Source organism: Lycorma delicatula, chromosome 2 (assembly GCF_047948215.1).
Source record: "Lycorma delicatula isolate Av1 chromosome 2, ASM4794821v1, whole genome shotgun sequence".
In the NCBI taxonomy this organism is placed as follows: domain Eukaryota; kingdom Metazoa; phylum Arthropoda; class Insecta; order Hemiptera; family Fulgoridae; genus Lycorma; species Lycorma delicatula.
The window spans coordinates 127824166-127850595 of NC_134456.1; the positions used below are offsets into that span (position 1 = coordinate 127824166).

Genomic DNA, 26430 nt, shown 5'->3' on the forward strand with positions numbered 1-26430 from the left:
CTGCATTCTCGAGATATTTCTCAATAATTAAAACTGTGGCTCAAAATGAACACTTCTGATCTAAAGCCATGAATAAACCCACGCAAACATTATTTTAACTGTGTATATGTGTATACGCATGATATATAATAACTGTATATACGCGTGCGGGAGCGCTGTAGTTAAAATCTTCAGAGGTCGTCAACTTAGACGGCGACGGTCAGAGGTCATTTCTACTACCGTGCTGGATCGTTATTAAGTTTATTCGTGTCAGACCTGCGGTCTAGATCCTTAACCCGTTGGAATTATTGCTTTATTTTATTAAGGGATTTCTTGCCTTCATTATGAAATAATGTATAATTTGATCCTTGCCTCCATAATTAATTTTTACTGTGTAACATTGTATACTCATTTGGTGTAATATAGTTAACAATTTTTAATGTTTTAATTACTTTTTAAGTTAAATCCCTTTTTTGTAACTATTTCAGTGTTACAATTATAAATGTTTAAATATCTAATAAAATGTAACGAGTAATTTCAGATTATTTTATCCCTATATAATTTTGTATACAATCAATTTTTATTGAATGTGTTTGGTATGTGCAGAAAGGTTCTGTGATGAAGTTTGCATTACAGAATTCGGTGTTATGAATATTTTTATTGAACTTATATTAAACAGAACCCAATTTGAAAGCCGATTTTGCTATATCCCTCAGTTTTGTGTCTGGGAATTAAATATTTATAATTGTTTATTGAGAACTGAGGTTATTTATTTTAATTTTGAATCTTTTCTTTAGTTTGGTGATTGAGAGCTAGAAAATTAAACTGACAGTCTACGGTATACCACTCTTGTAGAAACCTTATCGTTGGATCGCTTAAAAATAATTTGGAAACAATGCTAAAAACTGCTTTAATTTCTCTTACGTGTTTAGTTAGGTTGTCTTGTCTGTGTATTTGCAATATTTACTATTTGCAAAAATTTGCTCATATTGATATGCATTTTTAATTTTAGTGTAATTTATAGTCTATTAAATAAATAATTATTTGCGTTTCGTACTTTACATTACATTTCTATAAGTAAATAAAATTAACATGTTATTATTTAATGAGTTTTGGTTACGTACAGATTTATTATAATTTTTTTTTTATTATGGTTTGGGACATAAATTATGATTAAATAAAAATCACTTTCGCTAATTATTGATATTCATTAAAATAATTGCAATAATAATTGGTAAAAATGCACATTATTTTTAAAACTTAACGAAAGGAAGATGCTGACCCTTGTCAACTTGACCCTTCTGAATATATATATATATATATATATATATATTCATAATAAAATTTCTCATTTCCTTTTAAATATTTGTTTAACGTGTTCATTATCAAGTGCTCCAATTTCTATAATTTTTTTCTTTATTTTTATCCAGGGAAGTTTCTTCTAGGGACCATTTTAAGAGAAAAATTGAATTGTCTACGCAGACGAATTAAAGGAACTTTTTATTTGTTCGTCGATACCATTGTTTAGTAAGCAACTGGATTGTTGTAAAAATAATATATTATTTGTAGCCATTCTGATATTGAAAATAGATTCACGCGAAAGTTCAAGAAAATCAGATGGAAAACTAAAAGTAAAAAAAAAAATTTACATTCCCGAATGGCTTATGCTCGGTAACTATGTTTATGTAGTTTGAGTACATTATTAATTTTTTCTTTTATCAAGATGCAGGTTTATTGCTTTTGCGTTTATTGAAAATAATTTTTTTAACGGATATATGTGTTTTAAAGACCACCTATATTTTATTTATCCTATAAATGAAACAAAAACAAGTAAAATAAAATAAATTTAAAAAATAAAAACCTATTTCAAAAATCACATTAGAAAAATATAAAAGAGTGTTTTTCCAATTCTTAACTTTCGACGTTTTGAATTTGACGCCAGATTAACAGTTATTAAGTTGCTGAAATGGCTTCGATATCAAGAAGTCGAAGTTTAAAAGATTGGGAAACATTTTATTTTCTATTTTCTACTATAATTTTTAAAAGTGGTTTTATTATTACTGTATTAAATCTATTTTATTAAATCCGTACAAGTAATTCTACTCTGTACAGAACGTGACGATTTTGTGTTCTATTTAGATTTTTGAAAAAAAAAACGGTAATAATAAAAAAGGAAATAATCAGCCGGAAATTTATTTCCAAAGGTTGTAATATCCGTTTTATTATGTTCCACATCATTGCAAATTCAAATATTAATGGGCGTTTAGTTGTATACTTAGATTTTAAATAATATATAAATAATTTCCCGCATTATCGCTATTGGATGAATGAATGATTTGCTACTCTATTTATAAAATAATTTACTTTTAGCAAATAAAAATAACCTTTATTGATTTTATTTTTCCCCCTTGCACTAAAATCTATTTTATCAAATGTTGATAAAATTTACAATATAGTAGTCGTAGCGAAAGGAAACACTTATTTTTTTGAGTAATATCTTATGAACCACTGAATGGAAAAAATATTGTTACACTACTACAATTAACCTTGCTGTTTTCTGGGTTCTTGAAAGTTGGAGTTTATTTGAAGAAAACCTGCAGAAGTTACAGCAATTTACGTATAAAAAGTATCCCGTTTTTGATGTAACGTAATTTCGATTTCTTAAAATCTAATAAATAGTGTAAAAAGATTGAAGTTTAACTATGTTACTTGAGTTTTACCTGTCCTTTAATGATTTAAGAAGGTTATTGGCTTCGGCATAGAGGCTAATCTTAATAAATACTAAGATTATTACTTCGGCTCTCAGTAAAGATTTAAACATTTTTTGCTCTGAGCTATACATTTTAACAACACTGTTGCGGTACGTTCTTAAATTAATAATTGCGATTAACGATGGTAAGAGTTGTGAAGGAATGAATGATTTCCATTTCAACTGTTGGTAATCTTGGCTTTCATTTTTGTGTTGTTGAAAGAATAGTCACCTCACATCGTTTTACAGCAAAACTTCTATACAGACAACAATACTTGTAATGTATTTCTCGTTGAGTGAAGTGAGTGTACTCTTACTTCTAACAGCTGCCTAAAGTTTTCACCCGTTTTAATGGAAATTTTTTACTTCAAAAGGTCTTTTTCTATCTTGTCATTAATGAAATTATCTAGGTACCTTACCCCCGTAGGGAAGACACCCGTCCTCGGACGATCACGGTCGCCACATCATCCCCTATGTTCCTAGCTCTGATGAGATATCTTGATAACATAACATAGTCAAACTTTTGGCCTCTGTCAGCATGTCACCGATGCAAATGCCTCGGCAGACATTTCCATCAGTGTGTTTACACAACTTACTATCGCCTCCTTATGGCCTCCGATTTGTGGAAGCAATCCCCACCCCTTCCTCTAATACCAAAGATTCCATACAGAAACTCTTCTTATATCTAACTTCAGTTAGACTATGTATGCATTCAGATCGTTACTTTAAACACCAAAAATTCTGTCATCATACCAACAAAACAATTCTTAATCACGACAAAAATAATTTTGTCCTACAATTCAATTTACTCAGAAGTCCTCTTGATTTACTTAAAAATTAAGAAACAGATTCATAAATTTAGTAAGCCTCTAATGAAAATGTACCCTATCTCTCTCTGCTCTGGTCCACTTTCAAGAGCGAGGTCAATGCCTGCACCCTTCTATTCTCATCATAACAGCTTACTGGGGCTCGATGCCAAAACGCTTATCTTGCCAAAGCAAGCACCTAGATGGGCCTCTAGCCATCTGGGTTGCTATTCTATCTATACATCTATAACATCATCAGACCCCTTCAGCCATTCTCCACAGGGCTAAGAATCTAAGGAAGCCAGCAACTTTGTTTCATATCTTTTCAGTTTTTCAAGTAACTTGCAGGTCAAAATCAGAATTTATCCTCGCAAACTCTCTAGCTACTTTGGTGCCTTCAGCTTTGTATCTGGGGCAGACGTATAAGACATGGTGTACATCATCAATGGCCCTACAGTTTCATCACAAGCCTGAATTAATCAAACCAGATCTGGCCAACATGAAAAACACCATTTCTAGAAAGAAACTATGTAATATGTCAATTGAGAGAAATCCACCTAACTGATGCTTCTCACATCAGGAAAAATACCATGCGATTCTGTCCATCTGACCTGCCAAAAATGGAAACATTGGTTGTTTATTTCTTTTATGCACCCAGAAGTAAGTTGGGTTATCTTCTTAGCATCGTAACGTAATTGGTGCTCAGTCGCAAGGATATCAATGGGCGCCAATGCTCCCTTAAGTAGATAAAATAAGCTAAGCTAATCTAACTACTTACTCGCCGATATCTACTACTTTGTTGGGCTAGTCCACAAATGTGACAACTGCCCACAGCGAGATAAGGGCAGCTGGTGGCCTGATTATCCTCTTATCACTCTTCGCTGCTGTTAATTTGTTTAAGCAAGTGCAAGTAATTATGAAAATACTGATTAAAGTCGCCGTTCTGAAAAGTGTGCAAGCAGGACTAGGGTGGGCCCTACCTGGGTGAACCCTTGCTTGTTACCGGGCACACCAGCAATTGTTACTGCTTCATTGCCATATGCCTTGTAGAACAAAAACTCAATAGCTTTACATGAGGCAGATGCAGGTCTAGATCAAACATCAAATCCCAAGAAGGATCTCAGTGAAAATGGACAAATGATGAATGCTCTATGCTTTTGATACAGATGATGTTAAAGCCTTAGTTGGTAAAGAATTCAACACTGGCTGAAGGTACACTCATGACCACTGGTTTAAATAAACGTCAAAATAGACTCAAGTCACAACAACAACTTCGATCAGACATATCAGAAGAAGGACCAAAGTATCTAGGTATTATTTTCTATTTTAGCCTCTGGAACCACCATAAGGAATTACTTCAGAGGATAAATGAGGATGATTTGTACGAATGTAAATGAAGTGCAGTCTTGTACAATCTCAGATTGACCATTCCTGAAATGTGACTAATTGAAACCCAACCAACAAAGAACACCGGTATCCATAAACTAGCATTCAAATTCATATAAAAATTTTAAAATAGTTCCATATAAAAGTAGTTTTTGTAACTGCCTTTACTGGGATTTAAACTTTAGAACTCTTGACTTCAAACGCAGCTGATTTGTCATGACAAATTCACCACTAGACTAACCCAACAGGTTACTATCTAGGTATCGCAGTTGTTTATTAATTAAAACATCTAATTCAATGAACAAAAAAAAATCCTACCTTAATCAAGAACTAAAATAGCTATTGTTTTTTAAATGGCCGCCGTATTGAAACTGACTACTGAAAATCTATTTTAAATATGTAAATGAGAAAAAGCTTAGTTCTTAAATGTTATTAAACCTTATCTTTTAAATGGAATTTCCTTTTGAAGGTTATGGAACATTGAAATTGCTCAAACTGCTAAAGAAGCAAAAATCAGAGTACTTTTTCATGTAATTAATTGTAATTACAACTGGCTTTCCTAAAATAAATTGAATGTTTATTCAAAATAATAAAATTCAATATTTTCCAACTGAAGGATGATAAACCAGAACTGGAACAGTCATGGTTCACTTGTTTTTTTGATTTTCCAATACGCTTATAATAGAAAAATTAATGAAAATTATTAATCAATTTGTGATGTTTATTTTAGGAAATCTGGTTTTACCTGTTAGATATTATTAGGCTTATTCTGTATCCACCATACAGAAACAAAAACCCCTGAGTCACCCACAGCAGCCTCACTCATGAGATTACACCAAGGATAGATTGGTTCTACAGTTCCTAGAAAAAAAGGAAATCTTTAGCATGGACTGAACAAGTCCAGATGTACACCTACAACCAAAAACAATACAAAAAGCGACAAAATCAATGTCAGAAGATCTACAGTACTAAACAAACAGGCTGCCTCAAATAAAGATCTGGAAACCCTCAAAGCTACTGCTTATTCTTCTTACAAAACCTCAGGAGATAAGGGCAGTTTTACTTACATGGGAACAGATCATGCTACTAATCAATGATTTTTCATTTTTCTTGCCTTAATATATGTGCTGAATACATATATGACTACTTTTCCTTTAGAAATAAATACAGCTCGCTGGATCTGTTCACAATTCTTGAAGGAATGACTTTTCTTAAATTTTGTAGCTTGAAGCTGAACTTTTTATATTCAACTGAACTATACAAACCATTCAGCCTCTATCTGAAGGTGTAATGGTGACCATGAACATTAATATCTAGCATATCTGGTATAGTAGTTAAATATACAAATATATATTTGTTTGTATTAATTAAACTTTTGAACAAATATAGAGATGTAGTGGTAGTGAAATAAGAACAATGAGTGATGTTTACATCACTATGGCTGAGATTAGGAAATTTAGCAGTTGAGCAACATTTTTTATTACCTACATTCAATGATCAACTGATGAAACAATATGTATAAAACAAAAGCAGAACATGGGTTTTCCTTGATTTTTTATGCCGGAAGAACAGTTTTCAGAGAACATCGCAAAAACAAAAAAACAACTTGAAAAATGTGAAAGATTCTTTCTGATGATTTTTATTACTACTTACTATAACAGATACATTTTAAAATGGTAAATGTACAAAGAAGTGTCTCAAATACAATTTATTCTATCATTGAAACTGAGTATGGAACATTATTGCTAAGCCTATAATATCATCATAGACATAACTGATAAACTAATGACTATAATAATAATAACAACGATCGAATATGTACATTTATTTTATTTTTTATTTCTATTAAAATTTTTTTATGGATTTTTACTATAATCAGCTTGTCATGACATTTCATGCTAACTTGTCATTTTGTTCTTTTCATTCAATATATTTATCTTTACAGTAAATGTGTTAAATTGAAATATGATGAAAATATATACTTCTTTACAGTTATTATTTGTTTTCAGGAAAGCTTAGTGCATTTTATATTATTTTCTACTGTTGTTTGGCAACATTATTTGCAATACTGTTATGGTTGTTTTTCTTGACATTGGATCCCAGAATACCAAAGTGGAAACTTGATCAATCTCTTATTGGTACAAATCCAGGTTTGTATGTCTTTTTTTTTAAAATAAACATTCAGGTAATTTTATTAACCTTAAATTTCCACAAGTGGTATTTGAGTTTAACAGGCTATTTCTTGGATCATCATTTTCCATGCATATTCAAATAAAATAAACAAAATGATTGAACAAAAAAATGAATTTGTATTTGTTATGTAAGAAATTTACAGAAATTGATAAAATTCAGTTTATAAATGTCTAATTAGATTTGGAGTAAATTTCCACATGTTTTTAACTCTTTGTTGTAAAAACTGATTTCAATGTCAGCACTCATAGTGACTGACTCATTAGTGTGATTCATTAATATATTCATTCCCCTTATTTAGTCAAATATTATAAAAATGAAATATAATTGTTTTACAGAAACTTATCCATCAATCCAATAAAAAATACTGTTGTAGGTAAATTTTTTAAAATTAATTCACCACAAAAAAAAATGTTATCATGAAAAATGCTATTACTGACCAGGATTTGAATCTAGGTTATCTGGATGAAAGGCTAAGATGACACCACTCCACCTCAGAGATTGCCCACTACTTAATACAAATTTCAAGATTTCATCAGTTTTTTTTTATGACAAGATAACTGATCAATCAGTTGTGGAGACCAGCAAGTATAAATTTTTATTCCTTGAATAGCAAGTTGCAGTAAAAATGAAATAAAATCATTATTCATAAATAAAAATTGCTGGAATTTAATAATTAAAAATAATTTAAGTTAATTAATAACAAGAATTTTTTTCAATTTTATAACAGAAAAGATCTGAGTTTAACTTCTAATTTCCTCAGGAAAGTTGTAAAATTTAATAAATGACAAAATCAAAAGAAAAATAGAGAATTCAGTAATATTTGTTCATACCGTAATATTTAGTGTTTAAAATATAATTATTGCAAAAAAGAAAAGTCAGGAAACCATTTAACTATATTACAGTTAATGAGTGGGATATTTCTGTTATTATTTATTATTGTTCATATAAAGTAATGATGATTTTATTCATTTGCATTTTTATTTTACTTCATCTTTCTTAATAAAAATGCATATAAGAAGTTATAATATTGGATAAAGCTACATTTTCAAACATCTTAATATTGGTGTATGTTTTCAAGTCAAACTTAATATGATCAGAAATCTTTTCTTTTTTTTATTGATAAATTCCATTTATTCTTGAGTCTAATCAAGTTTTTGGTCAGTAGCCAGAAATGTTGACTACTGATAATGTTGTAACCAACATCTGAGGTCTCAATCTGCAACTTTGCATTTTTATATTGTTTCCATGTACTTCTTTTCATTTTTTACCGTCTGCTTTTTCCTTTCATTACATAAGTAAATTTCTCCTATTCATTTTAAATTTTCAGGGCAGGTCTGGCTGAACAGTTACATTGAATGGTTTCATATATTACACTATTCCACATTATGGCAAAGTTGTTCTTTTAGGAACCCAAAAGCTGTTGTCATTTGGCTCATACATTTTTGGAAGTAAAGCAATTTTTCTTACAACTATATTTAAGCAATGTCACACAAAGTAATTCATCAGTAATATACTTTTAAAAATGTCCTGATTTACTAATCTCTGTTAGTTTTAAGATCAAACTATTTGATTTTTCATGATTTAACATTGTATCATCTTAAATCCTAAATGTATAGAATGTTTAGTCACTTAACAGTTTGTAAATGCATTGAATATGAATGGGAAACATCTAGCAGTTATTCATATGAATAATATGACAAATTATGGGTATTCATTGTTTCTTCATTAATTTGAGTATCTGCAGAAAATGATTTTGCAACCACTATATGAAATGAGAATGATGTATTTATGAGGCTTGTCTGTTGTCCATTATCATCCACTTTTGAGACAGTGTCGTTATTTGAGCATCACATGCAAAGTATATATAATTATTTTATATTTTTGAGATATCTATGAATTTAAGTCTCCCTCTATGAATCATGAGACCTTGCTGATAGTGAGGGGGCCTGAGTGCTCAGTGATACATAGTATCTGGACCAAAGATGCAACCATATTGGAGAGGTATCTGTTGAGAGCCAGAATAAGGAATGATTCCTGAAAGAGGCAGCAGCTCTTTCAGTAGTTGTTAAGGGAATAGTTCAGGAGGATTTAAATGACCACATCAACATCACTCAATCTTCTGAGTACGGCGCAGCTGAAAGCAATGGAAAACCACAACTGTTTTTTTCCAAGAAAATGTAGCTCTCTGCATTTTCATATAAGAAAGAGGTAAAATATGTGGAGGTGAAGTAGTCTCTTGTTCAAATATACGGGTGGAAACTACTAAGGAAGGGGTCACCAGAAAATTAAAAAATAACATTCTATGAGTTAGAGCATGGAATGTTAGGTCTAAAAAAGGTTGGTAGGTTTGAAAATTTAAAGAGGGAAATGGATAGGTTAAATGTAGATGTAGTAGGAATTAATGAAGTTTGGTGGGAAGAGAAAAATGATTTTTGGTCAGATGATGATTTTAGAATAATTAACTCAGCATCAAATAAAGAGCAGGCAGGAGTAGGTTTCATAATGAAGAAGAAGATAGGGAAAAGAGTAGAGTATTTCAAAAAGCTTAACAATAGAATAATTGTAATCAGGATAAAAATCAAAACCTAAGCAAACAACGATTGTTAACGTATATACGCCTGCAAGTGCCAATGATGATGATAAGGTAGAGTGTGTATGAAGAAATGTGTAGGAAGGTGTGAGGTATGAAGAAATTGATGAAATAATTAAACACTTAAAAGGAGATGAAAATTTAATAGTAGTTGGAGACTGGAATGCAAGCAATGAAAAAAAAAAGACAAGGAATGAAATATTGTGGGTGAATATGAACTGGGCATAAGAAATGAAAGAAGGGACTGACTTATTGAGTTTTGCAGAAGTATAATTTAGTAATTGCCAGTTTAAAAATCATAATAGAAGAATATACACATGGAAAAGTCGAGTGATACTGCAACCTATAAGATAGATTATATGTCATAGATTATAACAAAGATTTAGAGATGAACTTGACTGCAAAGCATATCCAAGGGCAGGCATTAATAGTTTAGTAATAATGAAATGTAGATTGGGGTTTAAAAACCTGAAGAAAAGGTCTCAGATGAATCTGTGGAATTGAGAGAAGCTTGAGGAAGAGGAGGTAAAGAAGATTTTTGAAGAGGACTTCAAAAATATGAGCAAGAGGTCTGAGTAAAAAAGATATGTAGAAAATATAAAAGAAGAACGAGAGAATGTTAAAAAGGAAATTCTTAAATCTACAGAAGCGAACTTAGGCCGAACAAAGAGAACTGGTAGAAAACCTTGGATGTCGTAGGATATATTGCAGTGATGGATGAACATAGAAAGTATAAGAATGCTAGTGATGAAGACGGTAAAAGAAACTATTGACATTTAAGAAATACTACAAACAGGAAGTGCAAATTGGCGAAAGAAGAGTAAATTAAAGAAAAGTGTTCAGAAGTGAAAAGAGAAATGATCATTGGTAAAATACAGAATAATTAGCTTAATACTCACACATCAAAAATCTTAATTAGAATTCTGTACAGAAGAATTGAGAGAAGAATGGAAGAAGTGTAAGAAGACTAATTTGGTTTCAGGAAAAGTATAGGGTCAAGGCAAGCAATTTTATCGCTCAGATTAATAGTAGAAAGGTGTTTAAAGAAAAACAAACCAACATACATAGCATTTATAGACTTAGAAAAGGCATTTCATAATGTAGACTGGAATAAAATGTTCAGCATTTTAAAAATTGTAGGGTTCAAGTATAAAGATAGAACAATTGTTAACATTTACAGGAACCAAACTGCAACAGTAATAATCGAGAAAGAAGCTGTAATAAAAAAGGGAGTTTGATAAGGATGTTCCCTATTCCCGTTACTTTTTAAATCTTTACATAGAACTAGCAGTTAATGTTAAACAACAATTTAGATCTGAAGTAACAGCGCAAGGTGAAAAGATAAAGATGCTACGATTTGCTGATGATATAATAATTCTAGCTGAGAGTGAAAAAGATTTAGAAGAAACAATGAGCAGCATGGATGAAGTCCTATGCAAGAACTATGAAAATAACATGAAAATAAACAAGAATAAAATGAAAGTAATAAAATGTAGTAGAAATAATGTAGATAGACCACTGAATCTAAAAATAGAAAGAGAAAAGATTATAGAGAGAGAAGAATTTTGTTATTTGGTAAGTAGAATTACTAAAGATGGACAAAGCAGGAGCGATATAAAATGCCAGATAGCACAGGCAAAACAAACTTTCAGTCATAAATATAATTTGCTTATATCAAAAATTAATTTAAACGTCAAGAAAAAATTTTTGAAAGTATATGTTTGGAGTGTAGCTTTATACGAAAGTGAAACTTATACAATTAGAGTACCTGAGAAGAAAAGATTAGAAGCTTTTGAAATATGGCCCTCTGTAGGAGAATGTTAAAAATCAGATGGGTGGATAAAGTAACAAATGAAGAGGTGTTGCGGCAAATTGATGAAGAAAGAAGCATTTGGAAAAGTATAGTTAAAAGAAGAAACAAACTTTAGACCACATATTAAGGCATTCTGGAATAGCCGCTTTGGTATTGGAGGGACAGGTAGATGGGACAAATTGTGCAGGCAGGCAACATTTGGAATATGTAAGACAAATTGTTAGGGATGTACGATGTAAAGGGTATACTGAAATGAAATGACTAGATGGGGAATCTTGGAGAGCTGCATCAAACCATGACTGAAGACAAAAAAAAAATGAATGTAAATAGACCAGTGAAGGATGATACACTTTTCAGTAATATTGAAAATTTATTTTATAATTAAAACCCTAATTATGTATTTAATAATGAAATGTTTTGATTATTTTCAGGGCTCGGTTACAGACCTATGCCAGATAGTAAAAATGTTCTCAGCTCACTTATTTGGTATAAAGGAACTAATGAAGAAGATTTTAAATACTGGAAAGATAGTATAGAAGAGTTTCTTGATGGTATGTTTAAGTTTAAACTTTCCCATATTTGTAATTTTAGGTGAGAAATTTTCATTACAGTGGAGTTTTATATTTATAATTCTTCTTTCCTGGTAAAACATTTTTATCTCTGATATTTGTAATTTGAATTCTAAAATCAAACCATTATTTATGATTCTTTAATAAAAGCTATATTACATTAAAAGGATTGTAACTTTAAAGTAGTAGTGCTTTAATTTAAATTATATTTTATTGTTCCAGCTTATAGAAGGCCGGGTTCAACACCTGGTAGAGGTCAGAATACTTTTAAATGTGATTATGATCGTTTTCCTGGACCCGGTCAAGTGTGTGAAATTGATGCCCAAGGTTGGTATCCTTGTGTGAAAGAAAATCATTACAATTATCATCAACAAGGACCTTGCATTTTTATCAAATTAAATAAGGTATGAATGTCTGAGTCATAAGTAAGTCTCATTTGCTAAATTTCTTTGTACATTTACTCCTTTGTGGTTTTAATTTTTTTGAAATAAATATACACTGACATAGTGGAACCTTGATTATTCATGACAACTGGGACAGCAAAATTACTATAGGTTCTGAGAAACTTGGTTTGTTGAGAATCTCTATAAGTGGTTTTTTTTTTTGTAAATTAAATAAGAAACAATTAAATTTCATTATAAAATTAGTAGAAAGGATAAACTTATTCAGTGATAAAATTGTTATTTTTTTTACAAATATAAATGACATACAAAAATAAATGCATGAAACATGAATGGAGACTAATAAAAACAGAATTGAAATGTTCATAAATGAATATTTTATTCTAATCAGTACATAATAAGTTATATAAATCTACCTAGAATGAATAGATATGCTACTCCGTGGATTAAAAAAAGGAACTGCATGAGCATTTGCCTGGAATGATCAAGAAATCCATGATAAAACCTTGTTGAAGGCACACAATTGATTACAAAATAAAGTTGTTGATGTACATTATAATTAAAAAAAAAACTAAATAAATGAAATGAGTTAAGTTAATGTATGAAGATACTGAATAAAGAAAATAATTTATAAGTTATTAATGAAAATTATTTAAATACACATTTTTTTGCAAACATTAAATGAAGATGTAGAAAATTCAATGTATTTGTAATTAGTATCATTTAAAACCCATTCAAAAAAGTAATATTTATTATCTCTACATAAAAGAACTTTCAGTTATCTTTTCTTGTATATTAAAGTAGTATATTGAGTAACGTGAAAGCAATTCTGTTACTGGTTTGGTAGGGTGGATATTGTTGTTTTTTTTTAGAAATAAGTGACTTATTTTTTCTTTTAAACTGTTATATGTACTCATACAAGTTAAAAAAAATTAGAAATCAATTATATCACAATTTTAATGAAAAAGATATCTGCAACTGTGATGAGTTTGCTTTTTTCTGAGCTTACTGAATAAAAACTATAGATAAAATGTGTAAGGATGAAAAAAATATCAAAAGAAATGTATTTATTTTGTGGCTACATGATTGACCATTTGAACATTTCTTGACTGAAAGAGATGTTTTTAAACCATAGACAGTACTGGAAAAGATCATTCAGTGACAATCTCATACTCAGTAATATCATGATGAGTACATTTTATTTTATCTCAGTGATTATAAGTAGTCTGTTATAAGCAACAACATAGAATTTAAAAAAATACTATAATGACATTTTAATATTGGTCTTTATGTATAATATTAGCTTTCTATTTAGTGACTTCAAAATATCTTAATACACATATCCTGTAACAGAAGGTGTAGTTCATAAAATACAACTATGCATGACTGAAAATGTGCTACTCAGTCTACTCTGTTCCCAATCAGTATCTCAAAGAACTTGACTCTAATAGAGAGATTTGTTAACAAAGAATAGAGGCATAGTTAACAGATGTTTTATAGTTATAGTTAAAGTATTGAGACTCATTTCAGTATTTTCATAAAAAGTTTTTCTTATAGATTTAATTTTCTTATAATTTGATCTTATGCATTCTCTTGTCAAATGATTCTAATTTTATTATTAAGAACTCTTGATTTGTCATAAAGACTAGTGATATTTAAAATATATTCTGAGTCCTGTGTGAATTTCTAATGTTCTTAATATCCCTACAGTTTGTTTTAATCATCTTTCATTTGATTGGTTTGATGTTATTTTTTCTATCTGTTCTAATATTTTAATCTCAAAATATCCAACATCTTGGATTATTTGATTCATATATTCTTATAATTGACTTCCTTTACACTTTTAACCACTATTACCAAATTACCTAAACTAAGTTGGGAACCTTAATCTGTGACTTGTCTAGTTCATCTACAAGATTTTGCTGAAATCTGGTTTATAACTTCCTCATTTTATGATTTATTTACCTACCTTATTTCTATTTCTAACATTTTCCTGTAGCACCAGTTTTTAAAAGCCTCTTATTTTTCCTTCCTATATTTCCTATTAATTATTTATAATGGGAAATTATATTTATGTAATTTAAGGCCTTTTTTTATATATAAGCCAAGCAGTGTGATGTGTACTTCAACAATCAAAAAAACAAATTGAGATGGTAGTTATATGTTTCATATATGTCAAGTTGCTAACAACCCTGCATGTAGTTAATGATCCTTTGGGTTAAAGTACAATCATATTATGACTGCTCATCGATGAACCATTCCATTATGTTTTCATTTTTAGTATGTGCTCCTTCATTGGAGTTACCTATTATTATGAAAGTGTTACATGAGTATAAGCAATTTTTTAAAAGATTCATTATCACAGGTGATATGGGTGATAACATATTGGGCCATATGTTATCCTCTTGTATTTACATGTTGTAGTTATGCTGAACTTTATGTAATCAAGGATATACCATTCCACCCTCCCTGATTTTAGCAGTTCTTTTGCATAGCCTTCTCATTTAGAAGGTACAACATTCACTTTTCAATAATATGAAATGATTGCACGTACATAAAATTTATTTTAAATTATTTTGTAGCTAAAGCATAATATTTATATAATAATTTATCACTATTTGCAAACGGATTGTTTTTATATTTATATTTCAAGTTTGCAATTGATCTATAAAACTAAAAAATAAATCTGTGTTTATACTTATAGCTGCTTATAAATGTTTACTTCATATAAAGAATAACATTGTAGATAAATCTTTGTTTTAATAATATTGCCATATAAACAACTTACAACTCACTGTTAACATTAAAGAATTAAAAATGAAAATGAAAAACCTGAATTCTTTTTAAAAATATATACAAAATATATTTCATTTAATACCTTTTATTGTCGGCATTATAAAATACATACTATTGCTGATTTTAATAGCAAGATGCAATTAACACTCTATAGAGTTTTCTTTCTTCAGGACTCAACATTGTCAACAACAGTTTTTAGGAGCTTCACAAAATATTATGAGTAGCTACAGATAAATATTTTCTAATTCCATAGATAAGAGCTTTATAAATTTGTGTTTATTCAATACTATTAACTAAAAAATAATTTTTATATAACTAGATGGAGATATCAATTAAAAAAAAAATCTAATTATTCCTAATGTAATCAATGAAACAACTTTAAATTTGACGAGGGTAAAGATAAAATTGAATATTTCAATATTTAACTATGAGCTTTCCAAACTTGTTTTGTTGAAGCATTAACCCTGGAATAGATTAAATAAAACAAAAATGGATGAAAAAACATTTCTCTGCATTTTTTTTTTTTTTTGATTGTAATTGAAGTGCTTGTTGTTTAAACAAGGTATAAAGCAGAACCAGGTTTAATTTGTTTTATTTTATGTATTTTTATACTTTCTCGTTAAAAAGTCAAGCTGTAACTCAGGTGTCTTCTTTTGATAGCCACACAATATTGCTATAACTAACTATTCACTTTGTAATTATTTGAATTCATAATTTATTGTGTTGTATTATCTTTCTTAAGATTTATGGATGGAGACCAGAATTCTACAATGATACAAATGATTTACCTGAAAAAATGCCACAGACACTGAAAAATTACATTTATGAACAAGCCAACATCAGTTTAGCATCTGTAAGTACACAATTTATTCCCTTATATAAGGGAAAACTTATTTAATATTTGTCTTGTTAAGATTATAATTAAAAACCCATTTGATCTAAAAACAAGCATTTACTCTATTAAGTAATATGTACAGATGGTTTTGTTTGACTAATCTGAACTACTTAAAACAGCTCTGTTATTACTTTCTTTGCTCCTGGATAATATAAGGATTTTAGAACTAGGTGTTGGGAGTTGGAGTAACATTGCTGCACGGCTTTTTCCTGTTTTAATTTTTGTAAGGTAAGATTCTGAGGATAATAATTTTAATTATGATGCGAGTGCAATTGGGTTTCTATAAAGATAATGCTTCTGCCTATGTAGTTTGTGAAGTATATGAAATGGCTTTGGCAAGGCAGCCAAAACTCATACTCATATTTGCCTGATTTGGGACCTGCAATATTTTCTTCAGCTTCTCCAAAGTAAAGCTCATGCTGAAAAATTGCCATTTTGACACTTTACAGGAGGAGGTGGGTTGCAGAAAGTAATTAATACACTTAAAGAACAGTACTTTCTCAGAGCATCTCAAAAGTGAGAAATGGTGAAAAAGTTGAGTAAAATGACAAAAACTGACCATGGTGTGTCACTACATACAGAAATTACATTAAAGGGTTGCTAAATTTGAACTGATCTCCTTTTTGTTGTAGGCTATTTTGAAATTTTCTAATCACACCTTATGTAACATACGCAAGAGATAAATATTCTGAGTGTTTATAAAGTATGGAAATTCTTAAATAACTGCTCTGCAGTGCAACAAAAAAGGCAAAAATTAGCAAATGCTATAAAATTAGATAAAAAATAATTAAAGATTAGATATTTAAATTATAAAAATATCTAAAAAAATATTAAAATTAGATCTCAAAATGATCTACTTTTTGGTATGAGACCACCACGTTCAAAATCCCCAGGACCTCCCATGGGAGCAAGCAACTCAAACATTTTAAGTGGAAAGTAACTTCATTTCATTAAAATAAACAACATGATAGCATAGACAATTAATTATTAATAGTCTTAGATTCTAATGTAAATAAATAATTGTTAATGAAATAAAATGGAAAAGATGTCTCAATTTTCATTTAAGACGTCATTCAGTGGAATATTTATTATTCACTGTTGAACAGTTGTTTTAAAAACACTATAGATCACTTTTGAAATTAGTGGAGAAAAGATTAAATACAACATTTTGGTTAGGGTTATCACATTATTTTCTGATAAAGAACATAAGAGCGAAGAGTTTTGAAATAATGTTTTAAGAAACTAAAGTTACATAAATAACTTACTGTATGCTGAGAGAACAATAAGCCTGAAGTGTTCAGTGGTTGAAATATTTACTGGGTAAAGCTGCTTTCTAATTTATCCTACAGAAAGTCAATCAATGATTTTGTTAAAAAATAGTTCCACATAACACTAGTCTTTCTGTGTTAAGTGAGGTTTAGGTCGACATCCTAGTGCCTTGGTAATTTCAAATGATTTTTCCAGGGCACTAGACTATTGATCATGAATTGATTAATCTACATGTGCTATTTTATAATATATATTATGAGCTACAAATTACAAAATTATTGAATTACAGATTTGGATTGTTCTGTTACACTAAAAATTGAAGCACATTTTCTTCACAATATAAAGCGAAAATGTTTAATCTGATTTTAAAACTCAGAAACATGGCTTACCACAAGAATCAGTATAGATTCTGATTACTACTTCTTCTACATATAAACATTTCTTCTGTTCTAAATGTATGTCTTTACTGTTAACCCTTCAAGCCGGTATTTAAATTTTTAAAGCCCTAACCTACTGCCAGTAATTTAAATGCCCAACCATCAGCTGTATTATAGTACTAAAAGTAAAAAATGATAGCTTCAAAACTATTACACCAATTTAAACCAAATTTTCAGCAGAAGAATCATCCACTTTTTCCCATGACCAATCTATGTCTTTTCTTGTACGCTTCACTTGTATATTAATATAGTCATCACTACGCCACTACTCTGTTCAGAATCTTCTTTATTTTCATTACAATTTTCTGGTACAAAATCTTCATCACTTTCGTCACTATAAAATTCACTACCACTATCAAATATTCTAATATTACTGTCACATGTCTCATCTCAACTTTCAATAATTTGTTCCGATGTAAGATTACACGACGTGCTTGACCCGGCCATTTTCATTTACTCAAAGCTGACTGAAAGAAGAGCATTCAACTTCGTAGAACAAAATCGTATTTCATCACCAATATGCAATCCTACGCAGTTATAAAAACACGGAGGGGAAGAACGAAGCCTCGTGATAACACAGAGGCAGTTGATCAAAAAAACATTACGAGATGGCAGTGTTAAGAAGTTTTGAAGCAAGCACTGCGTGCTGCGAGACTGTCACGTCCACCCGCCGATACATACAACTTAACATGTGCGTAACATTCACGTGCTCCTTGCCTGAAGGGTTAAAAATGTATTGTTTGCAGATCATTCAAGTGTGATTTTCCGACTGCCAATCACTACAATGTTCGCAAAGTTTAACAAAATATTAAATTTTTTTAGTGACTTAATTTGTGCCCATTAGATTTGTAAATAATACTTACATTTTTTCAACAGCATTATATTTTGGGACACACTTATTACAGCTCTATTGTGAAGAGTACCCAAGCCTTGCTTTTCCACCATGAGGAAGGGTTGGTAAAACCTCACAGGATTCTAAAACTTCACAATGGAGTTTTAGGAAATGCTGTAAATCTTGACAACATATTTAAAATAAAAAAAGGTCATTCTAATTTTATTGTCATGAAAACTTCATTGAACTGAAAGAGGAAGATCTGATTTTACTTGACATAGCCAGCTTATTAAAACATAATCATTCTTTTTCCTTGTCCTATATCTTTTTAGACCAATTTAATTTCTAAGTTTTAGAAATTAAATTTGTCATTTTATTTTTGTTTTTCACCTTTCAGTTATCCTTAAACTCCTTATGAATTCTGTGTCGCTCCCTTAATTTAAAAAAAAAATATTTATGTTGACACAGTTTTGATAATTTGAAAAAATACATATGAAGTCTTATAAAGGTTATCAGATTATTTTTGCTATTACCCATAATTTTATTGTTATCATTAGAAGTGTAAATGTTTTCAGCTGAATACAGTTTGGGTATCATGTGAAGGAGAAAACCCAGCTGATGTGGAGCATATTGGATCTGTAAAGTATGAACCTCGACAAGGATTTCCAGGCTATTTTTTCCCATATGAAAATTCAGAAGGATACCTTAGTCCATTGGTGGCTGTAATATTTGAAAGACCAAAAAGTAAGATGTGTCCTTTTTTTTAATAATAATATATTATTTTTTTAAATAAGTTAATAATCTGGTCACTGGAAAAAGAAGAGTTTGTATATTGTATATATAATATCAGAGGTAGTTCTAGGTTATAACACTGAGCTAAATTATTGGCCTAGAGCTGGAGAATAATTAAAAAAACTTTATTTCTAAAATTTAATTTAATTTTGTAGAAATAATAATCTAGAAGAGTAACAACAGTTTATTTTGGATTCTATGTTTATGATTTATTAAACAAATCTCTTACTATATGAAATTTTGTGAACTTTTAATACTAAATTCACTAATTCCTCTTTAATGAGTTTCCATAATCCTTACAGTTGAGTTTTGTTAAGACTGCCACTTTATCTGTGCTATTCTTTCTTTTACTCCTTTCTGTCCATTTATGCAGTAGACAGTTAAGGTTTTTCAGAAATTAATTACAAAAAATTGATAAACAAAACTAATTAAAACTGATAACAAACTACAACCAAGAAAACAAATGATAAACTACCAACCTCAGGCCAAAAACATATGGAAAGACTAGTGAAATAATAGAAAATTATTGATATCAATATAATTGGTTGAAAATCAAAAACTGTGAATAGAAGAAAAATTCTTTTTTTTTGTTTCTCCTCTTCAGCTCACCTGATGTTTAAGTATATTATGGAGTTCTTCTATTTTTGCATTGATTACTGAAGGTAGGATTACTGGTTTGCATCATTATTCTGGAACAGTTCAGCCAACATCTTTACAATAATTTTTTTATTTTGTTATAAAACACTCTCTGTTGAACAGAATAATGAAACATGATAACCCTTTAATATTAAAGATTGTTAATGACTCAGTATATGTTTGAAGTGTCGCTTTATATGGAAGTGAAACTTGGACGATCGGAGTATCTGAGAAGAAATGATTAGAAGTTTTTGAAATGTGGTGCTATAGGAGAATGTTAAAAATCAAATGGGTGGATAAAGTGACAAATGAAGAGGTGTTGCGGCAAATAGAGAAGAAAGAAGCATTTGGAAAAATATAGCTAAAAGAAGAGACAGACTTATAGGCCACATATTAAGGCATCTTGGAATAGTCGCTTTAATATTGGAGGGGCAGGTAGAAGGAAAAAATTGTGTAGGCAGGCAACGTTTGGAATATGTAAAACAAATTGTTAGGGATGGGATGTAGGATGTATGGGGTGTACCGAAATGAAACGACTAGCACTAGATAGGGAATCTTGGAGAGCTGCATCAAACCAGTCAAATGACTGAAGACAAATAAAAAATGACTCAGCTTTTATAAATTACCTTTAAGATGCAAGCTGAAGATTTTTGATTGGTTAACTTTTCATTTCTGTTAATAAAATTGCAAATAATATTTTTAGATTTAGATTAATTAAGAAATGGCATGACTCCTTCAAATCATGATGGTTATGATAAGTTTTTGTGTATTCCACTTTACTTAACCTTCTAAAAGTGATTCTAAGTGTGCCTCTGATACAGTCTAGGCCGCACTTTAGGCTGCACTTGAATAATTCTTGTTATCTGGAGAACTTATTTTCAAAAAATAAAAGTTTGTATCTCTTTATAATTATAAAAAAGTTGAGTTCAGTGATGTTTGAAAATTAATGGTTAGGTTTATTGTGATTGAAATAAGTTTATTGCATGTTATAGAAATAAGTTCTGAAAATGAAGTAGTGATTGTTTCATTCAGTTATTGCTAAGATGAGATTTACTGTTTAAAAATTAGTAGGATATAAAACCTGAGATAAAAAAATGAAGAGCAAGTGCAAGGATAAAAAAAGTGTGAATTGTATGTTATCATTTGAGTACATGCTTGTATTCTGCTGACATGTGTTACATTTGCATGCACTGTAGTCATTGTAAATGTAGTTACTACAACTACTGCCATTTGTGAAGAGATTAGGCTGAATTTTATATCTGATAGTTAAGTTTATTATTGACAGTGCCAGAAAACTTGGATTCTATCCCTTTACCAAGGATTTGGTGCCTTTTCCAAGTAGTGGTACCATGCTCAAATTTGCATGCTTAAATGATAGATTCTGCAAAATAATTGATAATAATTTTACTTTATGGCAAATGATGTAAATGAAAATATTTCAAGATATATGCAGTTTGTATAATGAAAATTAATGGAATTGCTTTAAAAGTAATCATAATTTTATGAATAAGTAGAATGATGCAGAATGCATCATATTTAAATATTTCCTTAATACTGCTTGATTAATATAGTTCTTTTAATTTTTTTCAGCTGGAATTTTAATAAATGTGGAATGCAAAGCATGGGCAAAAAATATCAAACATGACAGAAGAGATAAAACTGGTTTAGTGCATTTTGAACTTATGATTGATTAATATTTGTTATCAGATATCTGTATACTAAGTATAGATATCATTTATCATTGGACAATCAATTCATTTTAATGGTCTGAGTTGATGTCTCAAAAGAGTGGTGTCAAGATAAAACCACATTACGTCTCATGATATTACTTTTATGATTTTGTAAAGTGTACATAGAGCATTATATTGTGCTATGTTGTATTAAATACAATATAGCAGAATGTGTTATGTTAAACTATTCATGACAGTTCGCATATGTATAAATAATTCATGTAGAAAAATCTACTTAATGTAATTATTTGTGTGTATTTTGATTTTGTCTTTGTTATTTATGATAGATCTGATGATTACTTTATTTTATTTACTATTATTGACTACACAAGAACATGTACATGTAGAAACTTTCAACTTTTATAAACATTTTCTAGTTTCTTATTTGATCAATACATTTTTTTATATATTTTTTTGTATATTTGTACCTTTGGGAAAATGATTACATGACTGTGTGTTACATAGTATGTGTTATATTTAGTAAGTTTCTATGTTTAATATTTACTTTTTACAATTACTTTGTATTTATTTATTTGTTTTATTTATATTACTCTTTTATCATACATGCAGGGAATTATATATTTTATGATTCAAGAACCAAAAATATATGTTTTTAGTTTCAATGAAAATTATGAAATTATATGTTTTATTTTTTTTTAAACTGTTTGTTTGTATGTGTAACTCGTTTAATGAGCAAAATAATTAAATATATATATAAAAATCATTATTTTTGAGTACAACATATATACAGTGTTGTATGTATACATACCATACACCATGTACATTCCTTTAAATATTTAATTTGTGTTTATTATTGTAAGTATGTTATACAAATGTATTGTTGAATATTACATGTTTCTTTCTCAATAGTTAGCCATGGTTTTGAATTTTTAAAAACAAGTCTAGTATCAGAAAAAAAAATCAGCTAAAGTCAACTAGTCAACTATATCAATACATTTCTCTGAATGATTTTTTTTCATTCTTTATTTCTTATTTAAAGTTTTAAGATAATTAAAGTTTTTATATTTTCTTATGGTTGTACAGTGCACTTATTCTTGAATATATTGTTATGAAACACTTAACATGTTTACTTTATTATTTTAAATTTTAACTAAGAATAATTAGAAAATTTAATCCTTTTTTGTTTTCACATTTTTTAATTAAAATAAAGATTTAACAACAAAATGTATAGTAATTTATTAGTAGTTTATAAAATGTGAATTGCACATAGGGTTTTAAGAATTTATGTTTTTTAATGAACATTTTTTTAATATAAATTTGAATTATGCATTTTTATTATTATTATCTAAATGGTGCAGTTTATAGTTATAATATTATATTATGTAATTTAATGTACAATGTATTTGTTTTTCAATATAAATGTCAATTCTATGAGCATAACTAAAAGTATGAATAATTATTAACTTTCATACTACTGATTTAGGTGAATGTATCAAATCTGAACAGATATTATTTTATATATATATATATATATATCATAAGATTATTTATAATCTTATTAATCAAGAATTAAAACACCGTACAAAATTATTCGTTTCAGTTATTCTGTATATAAAAGCAAATCCTTAAAATAAAAGTTAGAATACAAGTTTACATAATGTTGTTAGTAAGAAAATTAATTTTTATAATTTCATAAATTTGTTTTTATAGCTTGTTTTAAAATAAAGGGAATTACTCATTCAAAAGTCATAATTTTTGAAAAAAGCATGAATATAAATACTACTTTTTAATTCTTTTAGCAAGTCTTTTTTAGCAGGTTTCTCCTGATTATTCAAAACGTGTGTTTTGGATTCTTTCAGTAGTATCAATAATTCTGATCCGAGCCATTATTTGTTCTGTAGATATAATTAATGACTTGACATCTGCACTGGAGAGTTTATGCTATCCCATGATGATTATTAATATACAAGCTCTGAAAAATGTTTAAGTCAGTTATGCATATTTTTTGTCAAGTTGTGATGATTTGTAATAAGAAATGGAAATATAGCAGGGCCTTCTGCTCTCTGTAAAGAACTTTCTGAAAGGAAAGGCAGTATATTTTATACTCATAGAACATTAACTTTCATTGAATTACTGATGTGTATATTTCACGTTATGTGGCTAATGAGGACTAACACAGTGTGCCTCCATCCCCAGTCTCACTCACCTACGTCTTGGATAAGTGATTATAACAATAACGGCTACTGTACTGCTTCTGGTACAGTAGGTTGAGAACAGGTACATGATGTTTTAGAAGTTTCAGAGACTATCATAAAAAATATGAATTGATTGACAAATAACATTTTTTTAATTTCAGCTGTATTATTATTACTTTCCTTAAATTTTTTATTCTCACCAAATGTTCTGTTTGAGTAACAAGTTTTTAAACATAATGGCAATTATTATGAGAGGAGTAAGATTTTTTAATATTTCAAGGAAAAAATTCTGTGAAAATATTTTCTTTACATAGTAAAGATTATAAGTTATATTCAAATTAGCAATTATTGAAAAACTTTCTTAAAATCTAGGCATCAGTGTTGCATCCTCAACATTATTCCCACGTCAATCTGTTAAAACTTTTGCTGTATTGATGGACTGCTGTTTAGCTTAATATGTCTTAAGCGTTTGTTTAATAAATTAAGTCTTAACATACTATTTGAATTAAGTTTAAAGTAAATATGTACTCTTTGGCTGGGAAAACCATGGAATATTGTATCAAACATATATTGTATTTTTGAAGTAATGATTTGTAATTTTCATGCATATTCTGATTTATTAGTCAAGCTTTAAAAATTTAATTAGGGCAAAAAAATCACTATTAGTTTAAACTTTTTTGATATGAATTTATAAAATAATGTCTATTATATTATTATTTTTATGTGATTTTTGAAATTAATTTACATCATTAATATTTATTTAATGTTGGCCTGTTCATTTTATTCATTATTTAATTAATAACACCAGTTAATGTAAAAGTGAAAGTTTCTTTTTTTTTTACTTGTTTTCAGATTAATTGAAGAATTTTTTTTGTTTCATCTATGACCTTGTTTAATCGAATAGTTCATACTAATATATTTATTACACTTTTTTTAGACAATAAGTGAACAAAAGTATCTATTAATAACCAATGTTATTGTAAATTATATATTATATTTAACTAGGGTATTTTTTTTATTTATCTAAATCACAGAAATATTGAATGCTTTAAAGAACAAATATGTTACTGTGATTAATGGTAACAAACCAAGCAAAACAGCAGCATTAGAAAAGGTTGGTTTCGTACTAAATTTCTTGAAATCTCATTATTAGCTTTGTGGAAAATCCTATTTTGTAACCTGTCATAATAATGATTTTACTATGGCTTCATTTTCTGTTGGTTACCTGTCTCAACTTACTTTTCACTTCAGAATTCTATTCCTTACTTCTGGGGAAAAAAAAAAATATATATAAAATTACTTACAATAAATCTAAAAATTGACAGAAATTTTTTTCTTCTCTTTCAGAGGTATAACATATCTTTAACTAAAGTGTAGAATGCTTTTTTTCTGATGAGTGCACATTTTCAACATTTGTTATATTCTTATTTAACCATCACACATTATTTATTTGGAGAAGTACAAAGTACATAAATTTGTTCATTTGTTCATTATGTCGATTAAATAAAATAATAGTTTCAGTAATTTCGTTTTCTGTAGTTTATTTGTTAAGTATCTAATGAAGTTATCACTTAAATCTACTTTTCATATATATTTTTTTTATATTTTTAAGCAAATATTGAATACAAAAAATAAAATTAAAAAAAGTTTAATTTATTTTTAATTTTTATTATTTTATTTGATACATTATTGTACAATATGCACATTAACTCTCTTACATGAAAAATTGGGAAGATTGAAGGTAGAATCATCTACCTCAATAATTTTAATATGAAAGGGCATCCCTGAGGGATGGCTTCCTCAGTGGGTTGCAAAGTTACTGTGCTAGTTATACAAATATATGCTACATATATTATAAAATACCTGTACCAATTGTAAGTAGTACATTAATTTTATGGGTTGTAATTTTAATATGTGTATAAATATACTATGTGCTCTATAAATAAAGTTTTTATTATGATTATATTTTGATTCATTATTATTTTTTTTTTTTTTAAGAATAGTTAATCTTGTACTTTCCTTAATAATTTAGGTTAAATTTTTGAATAATTTATTGTTCCATTTTACACCAGCTCTTACTCATCACTGATATGCAACACATTAGTTTTAATTTGTTTTGAAATATTTAATGTGCATAACTATATATGTTTTTATAAATGTATTAATATATTAATATTTATAATAAAGTTTATAATGTATTTATATTTTTATATATTCACAGAGTTTCCAAAAAAGAGTCATAATATTTGGTGCGTTAATAACTATTTATTTAATAAAACTAAGAGTTATTTTTTTGTTACAAAAATAATTAGAAAATACATGAGATTTGTTATCTGGTCAGTAAGTTTCTAAATGGGGACAATTTGTTGCACAGAAGATGTCAAAAATAATGCTCTATTAT

General features: G+C 28.7%; 1 protein-coding gene across 1 annotated transcript in view; it reads left to right on the top strand.

The window, feature by feature from the left end:
- The window catches only part of LOC142319214 (sodium/potassium-transporting ATPase subunit beta-2-like), a 69020-nt gene extending 43026 nt beyond the window's left edge, over positions 1 to 25994 (top strand). The window contains exons 2-7 of the mRNA XM_075356242.1: positions 6930 to 7070; positions 11948 to 12067; positions 12308 to 12489; positions 16025 to 16135; positions 19291 to 19459; positions 21734 to 25994. Coding sequence (XP_075212357.1) covers positions 6930 to 7070; positions 11948 to 12067; positions 12308 to 12489; positions 16025 to 16135; positions 19291 to 19459; positions 21734 to 21837 — 827 coding nt within the window. The 3' untranslated portion in view covers positions 21838 to 25994. The remainder of the gene's footprint in view (positions 1 to 6929; positions 7071 to 11947; positions 12068 to 12307; positions 12490 to 16024; positions 16136 to 19290; positions 19460 to 21733) is intronic.
- The last annotated feature ends 436 nt before the right edge of the window (positions 25995 to 26430 follow it).